Below are 25,450 nucleotides of genomic sequence, written 5' to 3'. Positions count from 1 at the left end.
TTTTAGCATTCATAGTTCAAATTTTTTGACTTCTCAAATCTGAGAGTTTAAATACTTCTCAAATTTGAAAAGTCTTCCTTAATTACTATATTTTGTGTATTAGGTTGTATTTCATACCAAACAATTATTTTAAAATAGGAGAGTTCTCTCTTGTCCATAATTTTATTTACTCATTCATTTGTTTTACTGGACACAGAGTGTCTCATCAAACACATTTATTTCCATGAAAGAAACAGCCTGAAGCTACTAGTGCTTGGGAGATATGCTAGCCAAAGCAGGAGAAAAGTAGAAAGGAATTGTAAGCCTATTTTCATCTTCTATTTTAGGAGCTTGTCGATATCTTGAAATATCTATGGAAGTGAAATACATTGAGGAATAGTAAAGTTAAGTAACATGTGTAAATAAGCCACAACACAAAGAGAAAAATAAGAGGATCCAGGGCAATCGTGGTTTCCCCTATCCTGCTTTACAGCCACAAGGTAGCATAAAAAGGGTTCCACAAATTCTGTCTTGGATTTTTTAATGAGTTTCTGCTAGTCATGGGGTTGAGACTAGAGGCAGTGGACTCAGGAAAGCAAGAGCTTTTCATTATTCAGTTTGAACTGAAGCCAATTAACTCTGCTGCATGCTCTAAAGAAGCGTTGGAGAGACTCCCTACTCGCCTTAGAAATCAGAAAAACTACTCCCAACGTTGCAGAAGAAAAGAAGAGATGCAAAGACTCTCAGAGGTGCAGCTTCCCGTGGGGTCATCTTGAGCAACTCACTTAACTGAATGGGTATTACTCTCATTTTACAGGTAAGAAAACAATCTGCCCTGCCTTCTTAAGGAGCAGGTCTGGACCACAGTACATTATTACACTGAAGTACTTTTGAACTATAGATGTCTGTGTAAGAGTGACATGTGGGCAAAATGTCCGGCACTTGGACAAAGTCCCAGTATTGTAATCGTATATTTTAGGATCTTGTCAGGAATGAGACAATTGAGGAGAATTTAACAAAGGGACTATTGACAAAGGTATGGCCCAGTTAAGAGAGACTTTCATGGAAGAATGCAGCATCAGATGCTAGCAACAGAAGTATCATCAAGACTCCTAGACCTTAAGGAGCAAAGGAAAGTGGCTGTTATTCGATACTAGATAGAATTTTACTTTAGCGAGATCTGTAATTAATAACCTGAGTTGCCAAATATAGGAATAAAGTCTTTAGAGGAGTACGTGGGAGTCATTCATACAACCTCCTAGGCTAATGTATGTTGGTGGAACCTAACAAAAAGCCAGAGAGTAAGGGAGTTAATTGAGACAGTCTGTTACCGCGGTGGACGGGGCTGGGCGGCGAACTTGTAGGAGCAATTGGAGAATATTCTGTATTCTAACCACTATCCACATAAGCATTAAAAAGACTGGTTGGGGAAGCTTAACAGTGTGGTTGGGTGACTACTGTGTACCAGGAACTTTGCCTGAATTATCTCACAGCATCTTGGAATATCCACAGTGAGATGCTGGTTATTATCTCTGAGATGATATGGACTTCTGATGAGTTTAATAATTTATTCATAGTTGCAAAGTTAGTATGTTTAAGACTAAGATAAAAAATACAAACTTGCTTGACTTCAATTATGAAGGGAGCATTTATGAGAGGAATCAAACTTGAAAATACATGACTGACCCTTGAACAATACAGGTTTAAACTGTGAGGGTCCACTTACATGTACATTTTTTTCAGTATGTATTTTAGAAATTTTTCTGAGATTTTCAACAATTTGCAAAAATTGACAGATGAACCATGTAGCCTAGAATAAAAAAAAAATAAGAAAAATGAAGGTCATGAATGCATAAAAGGCATGTAGATACTATTGTTACAGGAAAAGGGTCCCAATCTAGACTCCAAGAGAGGGTTCTTGGATCTCATGCAAGAAAGAATTCAGGGCGAATCTGTGGAATAAAGTGAAAGCAAGTTGATTAAGAAAGTAAAGGAATAAAAAAATGGCTATTCTATAGACAGAGAAGCCCTGAGGGCTCCTGGTTGATCATGTTTATGATTGTGTCTTGATTATATGCTAAACAAGGGATGGATTATTCATGCCTACCCTTTTCAGACCATATAGAGTAACTTCCTGAGGTTGCCATGGCCTTTGTAAACTGTCATGGCACTGGTGGGAGTGGAGCAGTAGGGACACCCAGAGGTCACTCTTGTTGCGATCTTGATTTTGGTGGGTTTTGGCCAGTTTCTTTACTGCAAACTGTTTTATCAGCAAGGTCTTTATGATCCGTATCTTGTGCTGGCTTCCTAGCTCATCCTGTAAGTTAGAATGCCTTAACTGTGTGGGAATGCAGCTCAGAAGGTCTCAGCCTTATTTTACCTAGCTCCTATTCAAGATGGAATTGTTCTGGTTCACAAATCTCTGACACTATTCCATTTATATGTTAATCGACTGTTTGTTTTATCAGTAAGGTTTGTGGTCAATAGTAGGTTATTAGCAGTTAAGTTTTGGGGGAGTCAAAAGTGACATTCAGATTTTCAGCTGCACATGGGGTCAACACCCTTAATCTCTTGTGTTGTTCGAGAGTCAGCTGTATATGCCTCTTAGGTAGTGTGAAACTGCATACCTCAATGCTGGATGGTAGAAAGACTTTTGCAATTGATAAAGTCCCATGGAGCATTTCTTGTCCTATTTGATAAACAAGATTCTCCACTGTGATGCTTCACTTATATTCTGATATAACTTGTAGAGACTAAACCAAAGGTGTTATTTCCAAGTGAGTAAAAAAAAAAAAAAAAAAAAAAAAAAACTATTTTAATTCCAAATGCCTGAAAGATATCACAGTTTTGTTTTATTTTACATTTTCACTTTCACAATATATAAACAAAACGATGAGAATGATACATACCAATCTTTTTTGACTCGGAGAAGTTGTAGTTCTTTTATGCAAATAACCTAAGAAGTCTCATGCATAGACTTCACGTCATCAACTTTCTTGAAAAAAATTGCTGCTTTCCTTGGAAAACTACAGTATTTTACTCTGATTATTAGAAGCTTCATGTCAAATTGCAAAGTCCAATGGATGGCCTTTGGTGATGACCTTAGAATGTGGTGGTATAAGCATTCATGTAAATGTCACGGGAGGAAAACAATGTTCTAATCTTTTTTAACTGAAAATTTGAGCCATGATGAAACTATTCTAGGTTATGAAAATACATATTCATAGCAGAATAGCTATCTTGGTATCTCAACATGCTAATATAATGACATTTTGTTATCTTCGTTGCTGTTTTTTGCTTATCTGTTTATTTTCTTCTCAACAATGCCTCACAGTAATCTAAATCTGAATGATTGCTATATTTCTACTTTTCTTTCTGTTTTTATTTTTAAGTATATAGGTATGATCTATGAGTTATATTATGGTATGATCAAATGCTGAAACAAACCATTACATTGAAAAATATCATCATATTATTACAAATGTTTCCAAATAAGCAAGGTTATCTAATTCAGTACTCTCTGAATGGGAAGCTCTATTATTAAAGTTGTGTCAGAGTCTAATAAAGTGTCTAAGAACTCACAGTTCTTCCCAGAGCCTGCTCTCTGTGTAGGTGCATTATATTTCCCTGGTCACTCTTGGGACTCACTTGCTACTTAAATGATTCAGGGACTTGAACTCCTTCCAATGCTTTCATAGACAGATAATTTAAGTAAACCATATGAGTCAAAAAAATTTTACAACTTCAGAAGTGGCCAAGGCAATGGCTCAGCTTCAATTTGAATTGAACATGTACCGTGCCCTTGGGTTAGAAGTGAAGGGGTTACATTATCTTTAATCTGGATGCTTTCCTTTTAGCTTGTCCAGAGATGTAATGCACATTGATTCAATGGATATATTCTGGACTAGTCAAAATATGTTTTATTATGGACATTTAGCAATATGGGGAAGGGGCATCTTATCACATAGAGTTAAGTAAAAATTCAGGAAATAAAAAAATACAATGTTATCATACTAATACATATCTCAGTTGTTTGACATGGAAAAATAAGAAAAAACTGCAACATTTATCAATATGGGAATGCTTTACTCACGTACAGTATATTGTACAATGAAAAAATTATACAACTGTAGGAACCTCTATGCAGTGATGCAAATTTTTCAAAAACATCTCCTGTGAGAAAAACTAAGTCTCAGAATGCTACCTACATTATGATCATGTCTGCTTTTAAATGTTTATATGCACATTTGTGTGTATGTATGTATCATGGCCTTGGAATTTTGCACATCAAAATGTCAGCATTACCTCTGAAAAAATATGTGGAGGTAGAGAGAGAGCTAAATACTTTTGATTTTCAAAATAACTTAAGGAGTATCTAAGCAAATTTTGGATCTTTAACAAGCATATCAAATTACTAGTGAAACAAACAGAAAAAACCCACATGAAACCCTGAATATATATCAGAAGAAAAAACATTAAGATTTGAGCAGTGATTAATTTTATTGTATTTTACGTAATTTTATATTTTACTCACCTTTTCCTATATCTTTCTATATTTCTAAAATGTTTGATTCTTTTACAAAGAGAAGATGTATCTAAACAATAAAAATATAAATATAGTTGAACAGTAGATTAGAACTTAGACTCTTGACTATATTAATTCTGATTGGTATTTTATTCATCTGAGTTGATTCTAAGATGCATTTATTTATTTCATCTCTCTAATGTATTTGTGAATTTCAGAATAATTTATCTTTGACCTCAGAGCCTTCAAGCTATTTGTGTACTTACTCCTCTTGTAGGAGAATTGGGGTCTGTGCTAAATTGGAGGATTCTTTTCACTTCCAGGGTTTTCTGGGATAAATGAGGCTGTGTTATGATATACTGTTTAATTTGGTAGGCAAGGGTATGCCATTCAGTTTACTTTCTACTATATATTTTTGCAAGTTCTTTTTTATACATTATAAAATATATTTTTGCAAGTTATCTGTAAATGTCTATGCAATCTTTCTCCTTGATATAACAGGCACACACCAATCAAATGTCAGAAGAACACAGAAAATTATCTGAGTAGGGACTTGGTGTATGCTCGCATGTTTATGTGTGTACATGTGTGAGATTAACACTTTCATTTTTGAATTAGCTCTCTGACTGAAAGTCATTCTTCCGTTTTCCCCCTCAGCTATTATAAAAACTGCCCTTCCCAACATGGACAGAGAAGCCAAGGAGGAATACCTGGTTGTTATCCAAGCCAAAGATATGGGTGGACACTCTGGTGGCCTGTCTGGGACCACAACACTTACAGTGACTCTTACTGATGTTAATGACAATCCTCCAAAATTTGCACAGAGTAAGTTAATTTCCTGCACTGGGTGAGAATCTTGGTATGATGTTTCCATTTGAATTTATATTATAATTTGTAGTGCTATTTAAAAACCTGACAGCAACCATTGAGTGACTTATTAAGTGCCAGGTATGGCATGATTTTGGCACTAAACTTATTCCTGTTTTACAGATTACAAAGCAGTTGATAAAATTCTAACTATCAAGCATATAGTAAGGATTAGTACCAGTATGCCTGACTGTCAGCTGTGCGCTCCTTTCTCTTTTGCGCACTCTCTCTCTTTACGAAAACTTGAGAGAATGATGAAAATGAAGCTCAGATATTGTGCTATCATTAGTCCATTTGTTTTATAAAGGAAATCAAATCTCTAGTGCCTGATATAGGGAAGACAAATATGCAGTAGGCTTGCTGCAAAACGTACACTCCTCCTTCCCACAACTGGGAGGATACCAGTAAGACTCCACTCTTCCTTGCTAAAGCCATGCTCTGCCTTGGAAATTTCAACAGCATGCATTCTGGGCAGACAATAGAAAAGAATCAGGGAGACAATCATTATTTGGTGACTTTCTCATACTCTCAGAGAACACTTTCTTCTGAGCATTTATTCAAGTAATATGACGGAGACATGATTGGATAAGGGCTTTCTGACATGGGGACTCTTAAATTGAGGTGTGAAAAAGTGAATAAAGTTAACTGGAACAAGGTGAAAGTATGGGAGGGAGGATGAATAGTGCAGCTAAAAAAGATACTCAAAAGCCCTGTGTCTACATACTTATTTTCATTTTTTAAAGATTCCACATATAAGTAAAATCAGGCAGGACTTTTTTTCCCCTCGATCTGACTTATTTCACTTAACATAATTTCCTCTAGGTTCATTTATGTTGTTGCAAATGACAGGATCTCCTTTATAAAGGCTGAATAAAATTTCATTGTATAAATATACATCACAATTTCTTTAGCCATTCCTCTGTCAATGGATACTTGAGCAATACCCATTTCTTGGCTATTCTGAATAATCCTGCAATAAACATGAAAGTGCGGACATCTTTCCAAGGCAGTGATTTCTTTTATCAAAACATCATAGGGTTCACCTTAAAGATAGTCAATAATAAAACAAAAGAAGCCCTGTGAAAGGATGGTGTACAGCCCTGTATAGGGATAGAAATAATTTCACTGCAGCTGGAGTAGAGAGTGCCAGGGGAAAGTGCTGGAGCAAGAGTCTGGAGAGTTAGGTTAGTCAGAAATTAGCCATACTTGGATTTGAAGGCCATTTTAAGTACAAGGACCTTTATCCGAAGATCATTAGGAAAACATTTAAAGATTTTAAATTCTAGGTTGAGTGACAGGCTCTGGTTCCAGGGAAATTGGAAATTGGAAAGGAATTAAATCTGGCCTTCTTACAATGTCTTCTTTTCTTTGCAGCCAGTTAAAGACTTACTTGCAATCATTCACATAAAGGTGATGGTATCCCTGGCAAGCAAGGGTGGTTGTGTTGTATGCAGAGAAAAGTGTATGGGTGTGATGCATAGTTGAGTTATACAGGACAAAAGTCTAAGGATAGATTACATTTTCAGTTTAGGAAGATAGATGATCATGTTTCTAACATGAAAGATTAGATGCATGCTGATGCTATTTGTTGTTATAGGAAATACCATAGAAAAACTGGTGTTTAAAGAGATAAAAGAGGGGAGGTGAAGGCAGGGGGAGAGAGAGAGTGTGTAAGAACAGACTGTAAGAGAGAGAAATGTGTATGGATCTTGAAAATGACACATTTGAGATATCTTTGAGAATTTAGCTGAAGAAATTTCAAGCCAGAAAAAAATAAAGGAGATGCATTTTCATTAAGAATTTTAGAATTTTTATATCTGGCAATTCATAAATCAGACAACAATGCAACCCTTTTAAACAAAACTATTGAAATGGAGAACACCATTTCTTCTACTCTGTCCCTCATTTTTTTTTTTTTGCCTTTGCAGTTGTCATTACAGTGAATAATGCAAGAAGCAATATTTCTAAGATGATTATTCAATAGTGGCAGATCAATTTCAAAAGTGTGCCTTTTCTTAGTGATAATAACTATTAACTATGATCACACTGATAGAGATGAGGAGAAGACACAGAATAGGAGTAGGAGATAGAGAAATGTTCCATTTGCTTGGCTTCCCAGTGCTCCCCATGTAGGACTAGCAGCACGGCGTGGCCCCTTGCTGGCTTATTTGTTTAATAAGCATACTGAAAGGGATCATCTCAAACCTTACCTGGAATATAAAGTTTGTAGGAAATGGAATCATTATACCAATTATGAGAAAACTGGGAGACTTTGCTTGAAGTGAGGATTTTCAGTCCCTACCTTATGGCAAAACTATTTGGAAAATGTTTCTAATCCCCAGTCCTATAACTTTGTGATTCTAAGAGAGATGTTTTTATCCCATTATTTAGTAAAGGGGTGTTAGTGCTATAAGAAACTTTACTGTTATGTTGAGCATAATGAGCCTTAGTTTATCCAAGGGACTCAGTGGATTTGAGCTCAAACTAGATTAGGCAATATTCTCCAGATTTTATTTTTCCTTTTGGGTTTTTAGTTCATTGAATGTTTAATTTTCTCTTGTTGTAGTTACAAAGGGACTAAAACTTTTTGGTTTTCTGAGTTTGGGTTCCCCAGAAACAGACACTGAGACAAGAATTTGATTGTAAGTTTAACTTGGAGATGAGACCAACAAATGCCAGTGGAAAAAGGAGAGAAAGAAAAAAAAATAGCCAAAAAAGGCATATCATTGAGTCAGCTATGACTGTGTGTTACCAGGAACTTTGTCCCATTGGAGAAAGTCTGAACCATTGTAAAGAAGGAAAAGAAAAGAAAAAACTGAAAGTTATCCTACCACAAAAAGGAGAGACCTAGAATTTTATATACTAACTCCTATGAGTCTTTGAGGGCTGCTTCTGCAGGAAGCATTAATTTTCTGGCATTTCTGGCCTGACATTCAGTGGGCAAAATGGGTTCTGAAGGCCAGAAATATCCCTCAGGCAAAAAAATGCAGGAGTGGCAGTTAGATGTAAGACAGGTGTGCACTAGAGTAGTAATGGCCAGGGGTTATGGTTGGGGCGCCAACAACTTCCTCTATACCAATGAAAATGAGTGACAGCAGTATAACAACTAAAGTGACTTGAATCGAAATGTACTAATGCCACTAATTAGACACACTTTATTGCCCCCATAGGAGAGTGAATATACACTGTGATTGTATTTTGCCTAGAAGTGTTGAAGGCAGGATTTTTGTCTTCAGAGCAATGAGGATTTTAGCAACAAGAGGTGTGTTTTATGTGTCTGAGCAGTTTGCTGCAGGGCACAGCAGAAGTTCAGTAATTGAATTTTATCAGAAATGGTCTAAAAGTCTGTATATATAAAGGTAAGTTCAAAAGTGACTTCCAGTGTGTTACTCATTGTATCTTTCTGTGTTGAAATTAGCTTAATATTTTATGTTGGCAACAATGAGTATCCCCATGGGCAGTAAATGTGATTATATAGCAGACAGGGAAAAGTATACACATAGATTCACTCATAATCTTGATATAACCTCTCCAAATATATACTTGGTAAACATATGGTTGAATAAGTTTCATATCTCAGAAGAGCCTTGAAAAGGGACCATGCCTTCTTCTGGGAACTGTTTGTCTCTGGTTCAGTTAAAAGACTGAACATTCCACAAGGGAAATGGATATTTCTGTCTTTTCCATCACTTTTTTGGTAGCATCTGTAAAAATATCTAGAACAAAGGAGGTGCCCAACAGATATTTGAAAAACGAATGAATGAATGGTTGAAATTTGTGCAACACTCATTGCTTTTCCTTTTTTTAAAGGTCTGTATCACTTCTCAGTACCAGAAGACGTGGTTCTTGGCACTGCAATAGGAAGGGTGAAGGCCAATGACCAGGATATTGGTGAAAATGCGCAATCATCATATGACATCATTGATGGAGATGGAACAACACTTTTTGAAATCACTTCTGATGCCCAGGCTCAGGATGGCATTATAAGACTAAGAAAAGTAAGCTAAGGAAACATTTGTTCATCTTCAAAATACCTCTTTGAAACCTGAGTTTTAAATTTGAGGGACTTGTGTGGACTTCCTGACAGAACAGTAGAGCTGGTAGATGTTTAGCTTTGAGCAGTAAGACAAGGTAACTGGTACAGTCCTTTTGGCACCTCTTATCTCTTGGGCCCACTTCCCATTTCAGCTAAAGGTCTGGTAAATAGCTACCGTAATAGTGCTGGTCCCCCAACTTACCCATTACCCATAACCACAGGAATTTACTTAGTCCTTGTACAGGGCCCTTCAGCCATGTGAGGAAGTCAATACCCTCTGAAGGCAGCCCTCCACCAAAGGGGGAGAAAAATTGGTGGACAGTTACTATTGTTTGGAGAAACTATTCTGAGGCACATTGTTTAAGGTTGTAAACAATGAGAACAGTGAGAACAGGCCTCAGTTGCCCACAGAGGTGACAAGTTCAGTGGCTTTTAGTCTTTCTGTATATATCTCTCCTCATGTTTGAACTCTTGCTTCCTGAAATATCTTCCCCAAATACAGTGAAGCTTCCCAAATCTTTAGGAAGGCTGTGCTTTCATGGGAACTAAAAAAATAAAAAGTAAAAATAAAAAAACTGGCAGAACATTCAGGTTCAGTTATCCTGGCTTGCTCTAGTGACTGAAGGACAGGGCCAACCCTGCTACCAATGCATACTCAAAACTATAGCTCAGAAGTTTGAGCATTATGGGAAATGAAGCTCATTTTTCCCTTGCTTCTGGGGAGGGAGCTACCATTGAAGAAAGAAACATCTCCATAACGAGCACATATAATATAGGAAAATTTGAGACTTCTTTTGTTAGCTGTCTCTTTTTTCTGTGGTAGATGTAAAAAATTCTGTACAATATTTTCCATTTATATTTCTCATCATAAAATCTACACTCATAAGAAATGTGTATAGCATAGTTCATTACATTATAGTCACAAAGCATTTGCAAGGAAAATACTCGTTTATCCTCGTCCTGATTATTTTCTTCAATATTGTTCTTCAAATCTTTGTCATGAAGTAGGTCAAACTAGTTTTTAAATAGATTTGTTGTTCTCAAATAAGATAGATGGTGGACCACACTATTGGGATTCAATAATTTTTTTTCACTTTCTTCATTAGCATTACACACATATGACTGTAAGGTTACTATCTGAATCTCCATCAAGTTACATGGAGATCTATTTCCAGTGGTCTTGCTCTAAAAATGCCCCACTAAAGAAATCTTAACAATGAAGACCTAAAGTTTTCTGAATATTCTTTCGTATAAACAATAATTTTAAAAATCAAATTTGAAAAATATGTCTACATTTATTTTAACTCTCTGTTGAGCAACACTATCTTTCTACCAGAAAGTTTAGCTTCAAAAACTGCGAAACATTTAAAAAGCCATGTTTGAAATAAAGTATAGTATAATACTTGAGTCAATTATTAAATAACTCAGAGTCACATTTCTTGGCTAACAATTTCTAATGTCGTTTTTATCGTTATTATTCCCATCTTTTTCTGTCTTAAGGTGCTCTTATAAACCAAAACAAGTAGCCATTTGCTGTATTTTTATTCGCTGTTATTCATAAACTTGGAAGCATATACTATACACCTTGACACCCAGTAAAATATGTATTTTACCCTAGAGAACAGTGCATTGGAGTGGTATTCCTACAATCTGTAGGCCCTCTTTTTTGTCCAATAAAATTCTTAGGACACTAGAATGTGTCTGGGTTCATTGTCGTTATGTTGAGCTGGAACAAGCAGAACATGATCTGTTATACTTAACAATGTTTGCGAAGAGTTTAAAATTGCAAAATGGTTACAGTAAAGGTGATTGACAAATTGTGAATATGCTGATGTTGCATGATCTAATCATGGATGCATGTGCCTAGTAATTTTAGAATAGATAGGAAAGTGAGTGCTTTCCTGGTTTACTAGACAATATGGCAAAAAAAAAAAAAAGAGCCAAGTCCCATTAGATCAGAATTCAAATGTAAAATCCAACACAATATTTTGAAATAAGAATATATAATTAAGCTTGCACTGGAATTCTGAAAGATTTCACTAGTGCTAGTTTGTCTTCTAGCTTATTTTTTAAAATCTTCATTGCATATTTAAAATTCTATTTCTCATAAGAAATTTGTACTGTGGATGTATACTGTCTCTTTGAACCTTGACAGACCTACATTCTTGAAATTTGAAGTATTATGAGTCGCCAAGAATTGGTCTACAAAGGTGCTAGTGCACGTGGGCTTCTGGCTTATTGAAGGGGACTGTCTTATTTTCACGTAGCTTTACTTACCTGGGTCAATGACCAAAGTCTCTCAGAGTTTTACAGAATGAAGTATTAATATGTCAGAAATATTGTCAGTAATGGAGTAATGAGGTAATTTCAAATTGCTTTTAAGTGGTTGGTGGGGGCACAGTTAGACTCAGTTATCTGTTTATACTACTCACATCATTTCTTCTTCTAAATATAAACACAAGAACATACATAGGTATTGGTGTACATATTTCTTTATTTGCCCACCAGCTTCATAGCATAAACTCATAATAGAGAAACTAAAAATGTCCTAAAAAATAATAAACCTCATTTTAGCCACATGATCAGTAGAGTAGCAATGCTTTAAAGTGAAATCAGAAAATACTCTTTGTGGGGATTAGTGCTAAATTATGCTTTATAATGTCTCCGTGGACTAAACAATGATTATTTCTAGTTCTTTACATTTCACACTCTGTTGCAGAGATGATAAAATATTCTTCCCAGATAGAGACTGTGTTCGATGTTGCCTTATCTCCCACCAGCAGAGGCCCGATTAAGTGGCTGATTAGTATGCAGGTCATGCTGTCACTAGTAAAATTTTATTATGACTCTGAAGTGAAATTTTGATGGCACAATTCATGACTATGAATATTTTGTGAATTCCAAGTGAAATGAGCAAAACAAAACAAAACAATAGGAGATTAGATTCGCTGAGCTTGTATAATAAACAGATATCAATAAATGCCCGTAAAATTTACAGGTCGAATCTGGGGGACTGGAGAGTCATCCCATTAAGGCTCACAAATGGGTTTAAATGCACATAACTTTCATCCATCAGCATTATACTCATTTGTTCTTGCTGCTGTGGTCATTAGTGAGAAGCATTTATCTTTGTCATTTCTTAACAGCCTCTGGACTTTGAGACCAAAAAATCCTATACGCTAAAGGTAGAGGCAGCCAATGTGCATATTGACCCACGTTTCAGTGGCAGGGGGCCCTTTAAAGACACGGCGACAGTCAAAATCGTCGTTGAAGATGCTGATGAGCCTCCGGTCTTCTCTTCACCGACTTACCTCCTTGAAGTTCATGAAAATGCTGCTCTAAACTCCGTGATTGGGCAAGTGACCGCTCGAGACCCTGATATCACTTCCAGTCCTATAAGGTATTTTTCTTTTAAAAGGAATACTGGCTACTGGAAATGACAAGCAGATCAGTACAAAATGCACTGTGTGCACCTTCTGTGTGGCTGCCCTTGGGACAATGCTCACATGACCAAATAATGTTGGTTAGCACATACTGTGTGTGTGTGTGTGTGTGTGGCGTGTGTGTGTACATGTGCATGTGTGCCTACTAAGTGCTACATAGAGCCCAGAGCCAGGAGCATGAAAAGGAATACAGCTATTCCAGCTCTCAAAGAGCTCTATGAAAATGCAAAATTGCAAATGTTTGCAACACACTTGGGTGGATCTTGTTATTTTTATGTTTTTGTTTGTGCTTTTTTTGTTTGTTTGTTTAGCTTTGGGCCAGCATTGCTAGTTTCTTTTCTGTCTCTTTTGACAGTTATGGTGAATTATATATTAGAATTTAGAGGCATGAGACCACTGTGTCAATGCATTAAGAGGCTTCTATCTTATTTCTGCATTTGGTGTTTGGCTTTGAAATTATCTTTTTATCACTTCTTGGACATTTCTGATCGGTCAGCATATCTGGCTTGGTGTCTCCTAGATAAAAATCTTTCTCTGCCATTTCAAAAATACCTTTTGTTTATTCTTTTTCTGCTCAAAAATTTTCCCCAGGATGCAAAATAATTCTTTATTAAAGCGTTTCTGCCTTTTTTAGAAATGAAGCTTGGTTCGATTCTTTTTCTGTTGTACCTTACACATCTTTTTTCTTTTTCCAGTCACCCAAATGACAGGACAGGTGCTCCAGCTAAATAGCTTTCTTCCTAAAGCACACTGAAAATCTATAACTTCTATGCTGGTCTCCAAGGGTGAAGTGTTGGCTAATGATGTGTTTGAGTGTGGATTTCAAATATTGTCTTAGAAATATCTGTTGCAAAATAAAGGAGATAGAGAGTGAGAAGTAGATGGAGGAATACAATTTTAAAGAACTGTCCAGCTAATTTCTGAGTTAAATGTCAGCTCATACCAAACCCTTTCAATTTGCAAGTCACAGATAATTAGGGCAGACATGTTTCCAATTACTTCATTTGGGGAAACCCTGGTAAAGTGAATTCTCTGTAGGTTTATTTAGTCAATTAAAAAAATGTATTAAATTCCTGCTACTCATAAGGGTGATGAAACTATGAGACTGAGATTAAAACTCTGCAGAACAGTCAACACCCCAAATAATTTGAGTTTGTACAAAAATTATTTACCCAGAACAACACTTTCTGTTTTTAAACACAAATCATTTCTAAATTCAGAATAACAAATAAGACTGTAGCTTATAAGGATACAAAGGAGACTTCCTGCAGAAGTGTGTAACCTCTATGAAGATGAAAGTTCACCTGGGGATTTGATAAAGGGTCCATGGGCCTTGTGTTGAATGCAAGGGGAGGAATATCCAAAAGAAAATAAATTTATGTTGGCATTCATTTCCTGAAAATATAGTGAAATTATGCAATGGCTTTATGCTGGAATACTGACATTAATGGGGACAATGATATTTGTCAAGTGGATGAATCTGACCTGTTTTTGTGTTTCTCAGTTTCCTCTGAAAGGAACTGAAAAAGGAGCAGTTGCCACTTTCTTTACATCTCCAAGCAGGAGACAGAATGTGAAGGGAGTAAATAAGATTGGTTATCTGAGAGACCAATCAGAGGACTGGTTTTAGCACTTGATTTGACAAGATTTCTACTCTTGTCAGCTAGGAGCATGTAAGGGCTCAGGAGTCTGCCAAGCCAAGGGTCCAGAGGGAAAATAAGGGTTCAAATATCAGCACAATCATATAAGCTCCCAACATGAAATCCATATTACCAGTGGGAATGGACTGACTGTGCAGAGACATGATCTTAATCATCTAGAGATGACATTTCGGGAACTTTTTACACCATAATAAAAGTTGCATCTTATTGGCAGAGCTAGCTATAAATCCAGGTTCATAGTGGTCCACATATGTTTGCACAGTTCATAATCTATCTATTTTACTGATGTAGAAATGGAGATTTACTGATAGTAGTTCCAGTTCACAGAGAATCAAGTGAAGATTCTTATTGTAGTTGCTAGTTATTATTATTGCTATTGATATTTTTATTACTGTTAACTAGTAGGAAAGTTTGTGTAGAGGCAGCTTGAGGCTGTTTAGAAATAACTGTCCAGCTTAGAAGCATTTCATTTTCAGGCAAGCTAAAGGGGATTTGAGATTGTGTTACCAGAAAGAGATAGACAGATAAAGTACTATTTGATGACACAGGCATATCTGTGCTTCTGATAGATGTCAGGCAAGTGCTAGTTCCTTAGCATCTATGGTTCTAACCAAAGAAGGGATGAACACTGTTTCAAAGCATTTACAGCAGCCTTTGACTTGTCGTTCAGAAAGTGGACCCCACACAGTTCTGATCAAATGTGCCTTGGCTCCATGGGATGAGAACTTAAGAATCACAAACCTTATTTTTCAACATCTGTTCTGCATTTCTACAGTCCCCTGTCCCCACTTCCACCCCAGTTGGATCATGGAGAGCAAGTTCTCTCTCTTCATGCACAATTGGTTAATTTGAGAAGAAAATTAAATTTCCTGACTAGCCAGAGCAATGCATAGTTCCTTATGAGTCTAGCAGAGAGATTTAGAGCCATTTAACCTTTTTAGACAGAACCAGAGGACATGGATATTCAGGGAATTACTGAGTAATGCATAGCTATGCATTATTTTCTCTTAGGACTGCTGTGTTTTATACACTGACAAGAATGTATCCATCTTTTAGGATAATGTTTAATTTGATATCCAGCAAAAAGGCATTTATCCCAGCATTTGCAGCACTAAAACAGTCATTCGTTGGTTGGTCAGCTTCTCGTGAGGTTCAGTTTCTTTTTGGAGCACATTACCAGCTAGAAATACCATGTATTTTTGAATTCTTATACCTAATAGTATATCTCTATCTGTATGTATATGTCTATATATTCCCTTCTCAGAGAAAATGAACAGTGACATAGAGAAAAATCTGTCATCTTACCCTTTCACTTGCAGGAGCATTAATTAGTTCTTTGCTACTTTCTGCAATACTATGTATTTCAGTAATGTAGAAATAAGGTGTGCAAATTATTTAAAAAATGACATGGATTGAACTTAGGGAGAGTAAGGTTGAAATATCACTACTACTTCCCAGTCAGAGAACTAGTCTCTGGAATTCTCTGGGATTTAGTTTTCTCCTCCATATGGGATAGTAGATCCTCTTTCTCACAATGTTAATAAGATGATTAAGTAACATTATTAAATAAAATATGTGGTAGCTAGTAGTGTTACCAGTTAATAAATGGTAAGCTACCATCAATTTCACAACTTAAAATCAAATTAGAAACCTAAAACTTATTTTGGCAGAGATTCATCTAGGTGGCTGCCTGTGTGCAGAATTATGTGTTTTTTCCTTGACAGTTATATGCTAAATAATCTAATCAGTTTCATTTGGTCTAATTTTCTCCCACTACTGCTATGGATATTGTTACTAGTGAGTGCTTAGTATATATCAGGAACTGTGCTACACATACTCATTTTATTCTCTAACACATCTAGTATTTATATGTGGAGTCATTCTGTTGCAGAATTTTGCTCCTTAGTTCAGCTAAAGCTGGGTTCTTGACACACAAAACCAAGAAAATTTAGGCACACAGACACATTGAAGGATGAATAGGGCAGGATTTTACTGGGCAAAAAGGGAAAAAAAGAAAGGAAAAAACAGCATAGCGAGATGGAGGCCTACTAAAAGGCTCCTCACTTCACAGATTGAATCCCAGGCCAAAACACAGGAACTGGAGGCCAGGCTCCTCCCCCTGCCCATGGCTCCACTCCATTCCCCCAGTGTGCACGCAGGCATGCTCCGACAAAGCTCTGGGCCAGTTCCCTCATCTGCACAAAAGCATCTGATATAAACACTTGTGGGGCAGGTCGGAGATTCTCCAGGGACCTTTTATCTGCTTAGACTTGGGCTGTTTCAGTTTTACCCATTTAACAGATGTGAAGCCTGAGGATAAAATAACTAACTTGCCCAGTATCACACAAATAGAAGTGGAACTGGAGTGTGCACCCGGGTTTTTTGATGGTGCCATGCCTATCCACTGTCCTTTCTTTTCCCTGTGATCTCTGTAACTCCAACTGTGCTTATACACTTTAGGATGACTGAGTAGGATCAATTATAATGGAAGTAATTGACTATTGATTCTCTAAATGACCTCGTTGACTATCAAGAAAGAAGAAAGATAAACCAAATTTGTGGAATTAACCAGAGTATAAGGGCTGTGATCTTTGCTCATCTGCCTAGCCACCTGATATGGGCTTGTTACTATTGGCTGTGAATCAGATTGTGATGGGCAAGGTAAAGGGGAAAACAATTTTGTTTTTATTTGAAGAATGAGACCATGCTAAGCTTCTATTATGTATCATCTAACTTAATTCTTACAAATGACTCCAAGAAATACTCTGTATTATTTCTGTTTTATAAAGAAGGGAACTTAAAAAAGGATAAGCTTCCTGTATTTGGGGATATAGCACGTAGATACAGGACCAGAGGTTAAATCCAAGTTTCTGTTTATCATTGGCCACTATACCTATGCATGCTCTTGTAGATTATGGAATCTTGAAAGTGGAATACGATGATGACAGTTGATGTTTTCTGAGCCCATACTTTGTGACAGACACTTGGAAATGTTGTTATATGCAGCAAATTATTTATATTTAAAGTAAGCATTCCTAGCCCAGGTATTAAAAATAAGTCAGTTCTTTCATGTAAATATGCTATGGCCCTTTTTTTTTCCTCTCATAAAGTCATTTTGATTGTGTATTGGGTGTCACCATGGCTATGAGATGGTATGTGATTGTTTCTAAGGAAATCACTTCCTATTGTTTCCCAAGCATTAACCTTGAATAAAGCTTCATGAGCTGCTTAAGTTAAAAGTGGAAATAACAGCCATTCAGCAGGCAGAATAGGAGGTCAGCACACAATCATGGTGGCCACAGTACTCTGCTGTTCTAATTCCTCTCTTGAAATTAAATACCCACTCGACACAGGAGCATTGCATTTTTTTTCCTTCTGATATTCTGGCATTTTTATAATTTACCTGAGTTACCAGAGTGGCTGCTCATCAGCAGTTCTCCTGAAAGCACTCTTTATATTCATGATATCCAAGGATGCTGAAGTGAAAATATTTCATACTGTAGAAAACTTGGAATTAATTTAGATACTAGACTGTGTATTGATTGATTACCTCCTCAATCTTGCAATAACTCTCATTTTTGATAAGGAGCATGTGTGTGTGTGTGTGTGTGTGTCTGTGTGTGTCTGTGTGTTAAGAGCACTTAATAAGAGATCCATTATCTTGCAAGATATATAAGTGAAAAATACAGTATTATTAACAATAGGTACAACATTGTACAAAACATCTTTAGAACTTACTTATTTTGGATAACTAAAAGTTTGTGCCTATTGATTGGCAACTCCCCATTTTCCACTTCCCTAGTCCCTGGCAACCACAATCCTTGACTCTGATTCTTTGAATTGGACTATTTTAAATACCTCATAAAAGTGGAATCATGTAGTATTTGTCCTTTTGTGACTGGCTTATTTCTCTTAGCAGAATGTTCTCAACATTTATTCGTGTTATTGCATATTGCAGGATCTCTTTCTTTTTATTTTAAAGGATGAATTGTATCTCATTGTCTCTCTATAACACATTATCTTTATCCATTTATCAATGAACGTTTAGGTTGTGTTCCCTATCGTAAATGGAATGAACATAGGAAAGCACTCTTTCAGCATCCTGAAAGCACTCTCTATATTCATGATATCCAAGGATGCTAAAGTGAAAATATCCATACTGTAGAAAACTTGGAATTAATTTAGATAGTAGATGATGTATTGATAGTTTCCTTTAAAAAAGCTAATATCTTTTAAATATCTTGATTTTAATTATTTGAGATAAATACTCAGAAGTGAGATTTCTGAATGTTATAGTGATTCTGTTTTTAATTTTTTGAGGAACCTCCATACTCTTTTCCGTAACAGCTCCAACATTTTGCATTCCTTCTAAGAGTGTACAAGGGTCTAGTGCAATAACTTAGTATTTTAAAATAATTAACACTTGTTTCATTTAATTCTTGCACTCTCATGACCAGATAAAAATATGATCATCTCCCAATTTGAAAACAGCAAATCATCCAACACTGTTTCAGAAAACTCACTATGCCTGCTAATTCAACTAACAATAGTTAATTCATTAAGTCCCATATTCAGAAATATATTCACTCATTCAAATTAATTCATTTATTCATTCATATATATTTTAACTGATATTTTGTTCAATTGTTATCAGCTGAACCTACATTTTTCAAGAAATTTCTATAAAGACACAATACTGTCTTTGTGAGCCTATAATAAAGATATTGGAAGCAAAGACTTCATGACTAAAACACCAAAAGCATTGGCAACAAAAGCCAAAATAGACAAATGGGACCTAATTAAATTCCAGAGCTTCTGTATAGCAAAAGAAACAATCATTAGAGTGAACTGGCAACCAACAGAATGGGAAAAAATTTTTGCAATCTACCCATCTAACAAAGGGCTAATATCCAGAATCTACAAAGAACTAAAACAGATTTACAAGAAAAAAAACAAACAAACCCATCCAAAAGTGGGCGAAGTACATGAACAGACACTTTTCAAAAGACGACATATATGAGGCCCACAAACATATGAAAAAATGCTCATCATCACTGATTATTAGAGAAATGCAAATCAAAACCACATTGAGATACCACCTCACACCAGTTAGAATGGTGATCATTAAAAAATCTGGAGACAACAGATGCTGGAGAGGATGTGGAGAAATAGGAACGCTTTTACACTGTTGGTGGGAGTGTAAACTAGTTCAACCATTGTGGAAGACAGTGTGGTGCTTCCTCAAGGACCTAGAAATAGAAATTTCATTTGACCCAGCAATCCCACTACTGGGTATATATCCAAAGGATTATAAATCATTCTATTATAAAGACATATGCACACATATGTTCATAGCGGCACTATTTACAATAGCAAAGACTTGGAACCAACCCCAATGCCCATCAATGATAGATTGGACAAGGAAAATGTGGCATATATACACCATGGAATACTATTCAGCCGTAAGAAATGATGAGTTTGTGTCCTTTGTAGGGATATGGATGAATCTGGAAACCATAATTCTCAGCAAACTGACACAAGAACAGAAAATGAAACATTGCATGTTCTCACTCATAGGCAGGTGTTGAACAATGAGAACACATGGACACAGGGAGGGGAGCATCACGCACTGGGTCTGTTGGTGGGGGCCAAGGGAAGGACAGCGGGGTGTTGGGGAGGTTGGGGAGGGATAACATGGGGAGAAATGCCAGATATAGGTGACGGGGAGATGGAGGCAGCAAAGCACATTGCTATGTGTGTACCTATGCAACAATCCTGCATGATCTACACATGTACCTCAGAACCTAAAGTACAATTGAAAAAAAAAAAAGAGTTTGGTTGAATATACCCAGAAAACCAAAGCCCTTCACAGTTATCTAACTAGTCTTTTATCTGAAAATGGTAAACAAAATCAAATTGTAGAGCTTTAAGGTCACATGGAGGAAGACATTTCCTAATGAATTTTGAATAGAAGCAACCATACATATCCAAGGATGCCAATAATGTTAAAGTGAAAGCATCTCACACTGAAGAGCACTTTGTAGTAATTTGAAGGGTAGATTTTACTTATTATTGTTTCACATTTTTATTATCCCTTCATTTTCTGTCTCTCTCTCTCTATCCTCTCTGACTATAAAGAAATTATTTGGGTAAAAAAAGACTCCTTTTTCTCCTTAGAGGAATAATAAATAATATGTGATGCAGGGACCTTAGCATTCTGGAACTAGCAGAAGTCAGATAATATTATTTATTAAAGCAGTTAGAGCAACCAGTGGAGCAATTAGAGGCAAAAAGCTGAAAACTTGTAGATGGAATTTTTGATACTCAAAGTGCATGCGAGAAAATGTTAAAATGGTTTCTCTAGGCATAATAACAAAGGCTAGAATGAAATTAAGCAGTGAGAAAGAAACAGTTGGAGTTCAGTGAAATATAATAACTGATTCATAACTAAGGGGTTTATTTCATTATGTGTAGCTCTAAATAGCATCTTCACTTGCAGTTGGCTCACAATTGTATCCTCCTATAAATTTTCCATATAGAGGCTGCAAACCAATGTTTAGCAAAACATTTCTTATAATATAAAAGTGCATTTATGCCGTTTAAATTTGAAAAATAGATACACAGTCTTTCTCCAAGGACAGCGAATCCCTAATGGAGCTCTAATAATCACTACTTGAACTAAAGATAGGGTGACCAGGTCAGTTTGAATTCCAGCGACTTTGCTATAGGACCTCACAGGTGAGTTGCAGAGGCGCATTGCACTCTCTAAGCGGAGAATGTAAGCAATATCTTAGATTTTGGAACCTTGTGTTTTGCTCTGCACAGCATCTAAACTATGCTGAGAACCTTGCTGATGTGAAGGAGGGCATATAGGCTGTCCTCTAAATTCTGATAAACTGAGCAATGCAAATACCATGACGCTTTCTGCCAATAGACTGTGTTGTCTATGACTATATGAACTTCACATTTTTTCTTTTTTTTCTTTCTTTTTTTTAAATTTTACTTTAAGTTCTGGGATACATGTGCAGAATGTGCAGGTTTGTTACATAGGTGTACATCTGCCTTAGTGGTTTGCTACACCTGTCAACCCGTCATCTAGGTTTTAAGCCCCACATGCATTAGACGTTTGTCCTAATGCTCTCCCTCCCCTTCCCCCCGACCCTTTGACAGGCACAGATGTGTGATGTTCCCCTCCCTGTATCCATGCATTCTCATTGTTCAACTCTCATTTATGAGCGAGGACATGTGGGAACTTCACCTTTTTTTCTTTCCGAAGAGCTTGATAAAGTGGCAAAAACTCATGATGTTAGTGAATACTTTGACTATATTACACTTTGGCCAGGGGTCAGCATGTTGGCAAAATATGGCCTGCTACTTTTTTTTTATTTTAATAAAGTCTTATTGGAACACAGCCACCATCATCCCTTTATGCCCTACAACTGCAGAGTTGAATTGTCATGATGGAAACACTATGGATAGCAAAACCTAGAATACTTACTTTCCATAAACTTTGTCAACTCCTACACAAGACTGATGGAGGTTTGGATTTCCATCAGTAATTTGAATAGTCAACTGCCATATCATCCAGAATTTTACTCTGTCTCAAAGCTCCCTAATATAAACTTCTCAAAATAATTTAAAAAATTTTAGCAGTCAAGTAACTTTTTTCTATTAGGATCCAGCTACCCGTGATGGGAATTGCCATTCCCATCATTTCCATAGAGCCCTTGGAACTTAGTACTCATGGGACCATGACAGCATGCACCCATGTTGAGTCTGCCAGAAAAATCTGGCTTCCTTAGCAAAGCTTTTGAGAACATTTTCATAATCATAATGCAGGATGCAATGGGTACTCTGACAAATACTGTGAAATTTCCCTGCTTAGATAGGGAATTCGTTTCCTTCATGGTTTTGTTATGAATCTGTTTTTCTACCTGTCCTTTTCCTTCTTCTGATCTCAGTGATGGCTATAATACAGGGGTTTGGAATTGAGGCCAATGACTGCTTTAGTCAAATCCTAGTCTCTACACTTGAATCTCTAGGCACATTCTATGATTTCAGTAGCATTTCTCTACCTAAATACGCGAGGTGGCAAGAACAGGAATCTGACTTTGAAAAGATTTGTAGTGTGTTCATCAAACTCGAATATACATTCTTCTGTGTGACAGTAGGTTTTCAGCAAAGGATATGAAAAATATTTTGTCTATCTTTATTCATACATATTTAGCATTTTAGTACTGTGCTTTTTGCATATATTTCATTCACACTTTGTAGCATTAACTCTCTGATTTACACATATTCTTATTTCCATTAAACAAATGTGTTACAGGTTTGAAAGTAGACAGAATCTGAAATGAAAACTGTTAGGGATTACCATCTATGAAAGGGAAGGAGCAGGAGCATGATGGACAGACAGTGAAATCAAACTGCAACTCAGTTCAAGCCAACCTTGGCCCAGACTAGTAGGTTTCTTTGGACTGAGTGTTGCCCACCAGAGGAGTCCTACATCATGCCAGAATGGTAGGGCCTTTATACCTCTGTGTGGTTTGTCTTTAGATAACCTCTGGAGAGCAGACTTTCTGAAACTGAGATGGACCCTAAGTAGTGAGTAGCTGGAGGCTGTCTCCTGACAATACCCCTCACATCTCTGGAACCCTCACTTGAAAGACAATCTGCACAGCACTTCTTCATGCCTATAATGGATAAGCACACTGAAATTCTGTAGTAATGAAGTAATTTTACTGAACTCACACCACTAGCTGTCTAGCTCCCAAATCCACGGTGTTACCGTATTGTATAGCACACTTCTCAACCTACGATGCCTTCCTTTAGATAACTATATATTTGTTACACATTTTGAGATGCAAACATTATAGTGGCAAGTTAAGTTGCCTCCAATATTATCAGTGTGGTGTACTAGACCTGGCTATTAATTGTAAATAATAATCAAATTGCATAAGTTAGTACAGTATTTTAAAACTAGTGATCTAAGGTGGTAAAAATTGCACAAGAATCTTGAGAGAGAGAGGAAAAAAATGGAAGTGCTGATCTAGGCCTTAAAAATCAGTTTGTTTTTTTTTTTTCTGATTGGTGAAGCCGCTGTATTCTCTAGGGAACAAAACTTAATAATAATGCTTAGAGTCTGAGAGAAACAAAGATGCTTGTGTAGGCTGAGCCATGATATCTAACATTATTATACTCATAAGGCAAAATAAATCCTCTATTTTGCATCATGACAAAAGGAGATTGACATCCTTATCTGATGTCCAAATATTTATGGGAGTTATTTTAACCAAATCTTTATTTTTCCTTATGTTTCTACATTCTGGTTTGACATGATGTATTATACAACTTTGCTTTTGATAAAGGACAATCAGATTTGACTTAATGTTCCAAGGGAAAACATAATATCGCATATTTTAAGAAGAGAGCAGAGGAGAAATGGAGAACTTCAATTTTCATTAATCTACCAAATGTTTATTAGCTCTACCCCATAAGTATGAAGTCTGCTTGCTGGGGAATGGGACAGGTCAGCAGAAATGCCTTTGAAACAGCCATTAGGAGACAAATCAAGTTTGGGATGACCTACTGAGGTACACAGCCTCATAGTAAATAAGAATGCAATTTATGAAAGTTCTTAAAAAGAGTCAAAATCATGGAAGATATATTTAATGTGACAAAGAACGGGAAAAGACTTAAATGCTCTTCCAAAGCCAAGGGTCTAAAAGTAGGCAGAACAAATGTGGAAGGGGAGCAGTGCATAGACTATGGTGAAGAGAATTGTCTGTTTAATGGCAAAAGAGGACACATTTCTGGCTAACCTTTATTGGACATCAAACACATGATCTTGGGTTTTGAATTTATTTAATTGTATAAGACCAGGTTAGACCACGTGGGTAGACATTGTGTTTAAGAATGAGCATTTTTGGTAATTCCCCAGAAAGAATTACATCTGGCAGAACACTGGAATGGTGTGTTTATCCTGTTATTATAGTGTGTAAATAAGCAAGCACATCATTTGAATATAAATGAATTTCTAGTTTTAAGAGTTGAGAGACCACCACCCTAAGCAACATGGTGAAACCCCCTATCTACAAAACATACAAAGAAATATCCGGTCATGGTGGCACACACCTGTAATCTCAGATACCCAGGAGGCTAGGTAACAGGATCATTTCATCCCTGTAGGTAAAGGTTGCAGTGAGCTGAGATTGTACCATTGTATTCCAGCATAGATGACAGAGGGAGACCTTGTCTTAGAAAAAAATAAAAAAAGAGTTAATAGACCACATATTGCTCAATAAGTCATTCCCAGTATTATTAAAACTCTTTAATATTTGCTAAATGAACCTTAGTATCCAGTTAAAATTTCAAAGTATATATACATTTATGACATTTTACAAAGCCTATTTTGACATAATTATACACTACTTTTAAAATTAATTTTGGTGTGCATGCCTTCCTTAAACACATTTTTTCTATATTTTAAATGATTTCCACCAAAATGGAACACACTTATATAATCAAATATCATCATTTGATATATAATCATTGATATATAATCAAATATCATCATCTTCATAGCTTTCTAACATTTAATAAGAGTTTATTATGTGACAGATACTATGGTCAGGATATTATGCATATTAACTTTATGACAGGAGAAATGCATGTTATCACTGTTTCACAACTATAGACATTGAGAGACAAGAAAGTCTATATGGGCTACTCCACTAGATTAGAGGAAGGACTAAGTGAAAAATTATTATACAGGGCTTAGAAGAAAGGTAAAAACTTAGGAAGGATTCAATAAATGCATTAAATACGTTATGAAATGTTAGTGCTAAATCTGGTCCTATGGTCTGGATTGTTAGATTGTATGATGCTTTTTCTGTACTTCATCATCTCTATTCTGTTATCTAGTAGTGTTTATGAACCG

The 25,450-nt window shown here is 36.3% G+C and overlaps 1 protein-coding gene across 3 annotated transcripts in view; it reads left to right on the top strand.

Annotated features, from left to right (window-relative positions):
- Positions 1–25,450, top strand: part of CDH8 (cadherin 8) — a 382,992-nt gene that overhangs the window by 213,412 nt on the left and 144,130 nt on the right. For all 3 annotated transcript variants that reach the window (XM_012462530.2, XM_012462528.2, XM_012462529.2), the window contains exons 5-7: positions 5,162–5,329; positions 9,182–9,369; positions 12,554–12,807. In XM_012462530.2, coding sequence (XP_012317953.1) covers positions 5,162–5,329; positions 9,182–9,369; positions 12,554–12,807 — 610 coding nt within the window. The remainder of the gene's footprint in view (positions 1–5,161; positions 5,330–9,181; positions 9,370–12,553; positions 12,808–25,450) is intronic.

Source organism: Aotus nancymaae, unplaced genomic scaffold (genome assembly GCF_030222135.1).
Source record: "Aotus nancymaae isolate 86718 unplaced genomic scaffold, 86718_ANA_hifiasm-v0.15.2.pri h1tg000030l, whole genome shotgun sequence".
NCBI lineage: Eukaryota > Metazoa > Chordata > Mammalia > Primates > Aotidae > Aotus > Aotus nancymaae.
The sequence above is the reverse complement of the archived record's forward strand: the minus strand, read 5'-3'. Positions and strand labels throughout refer to the sequence as shown.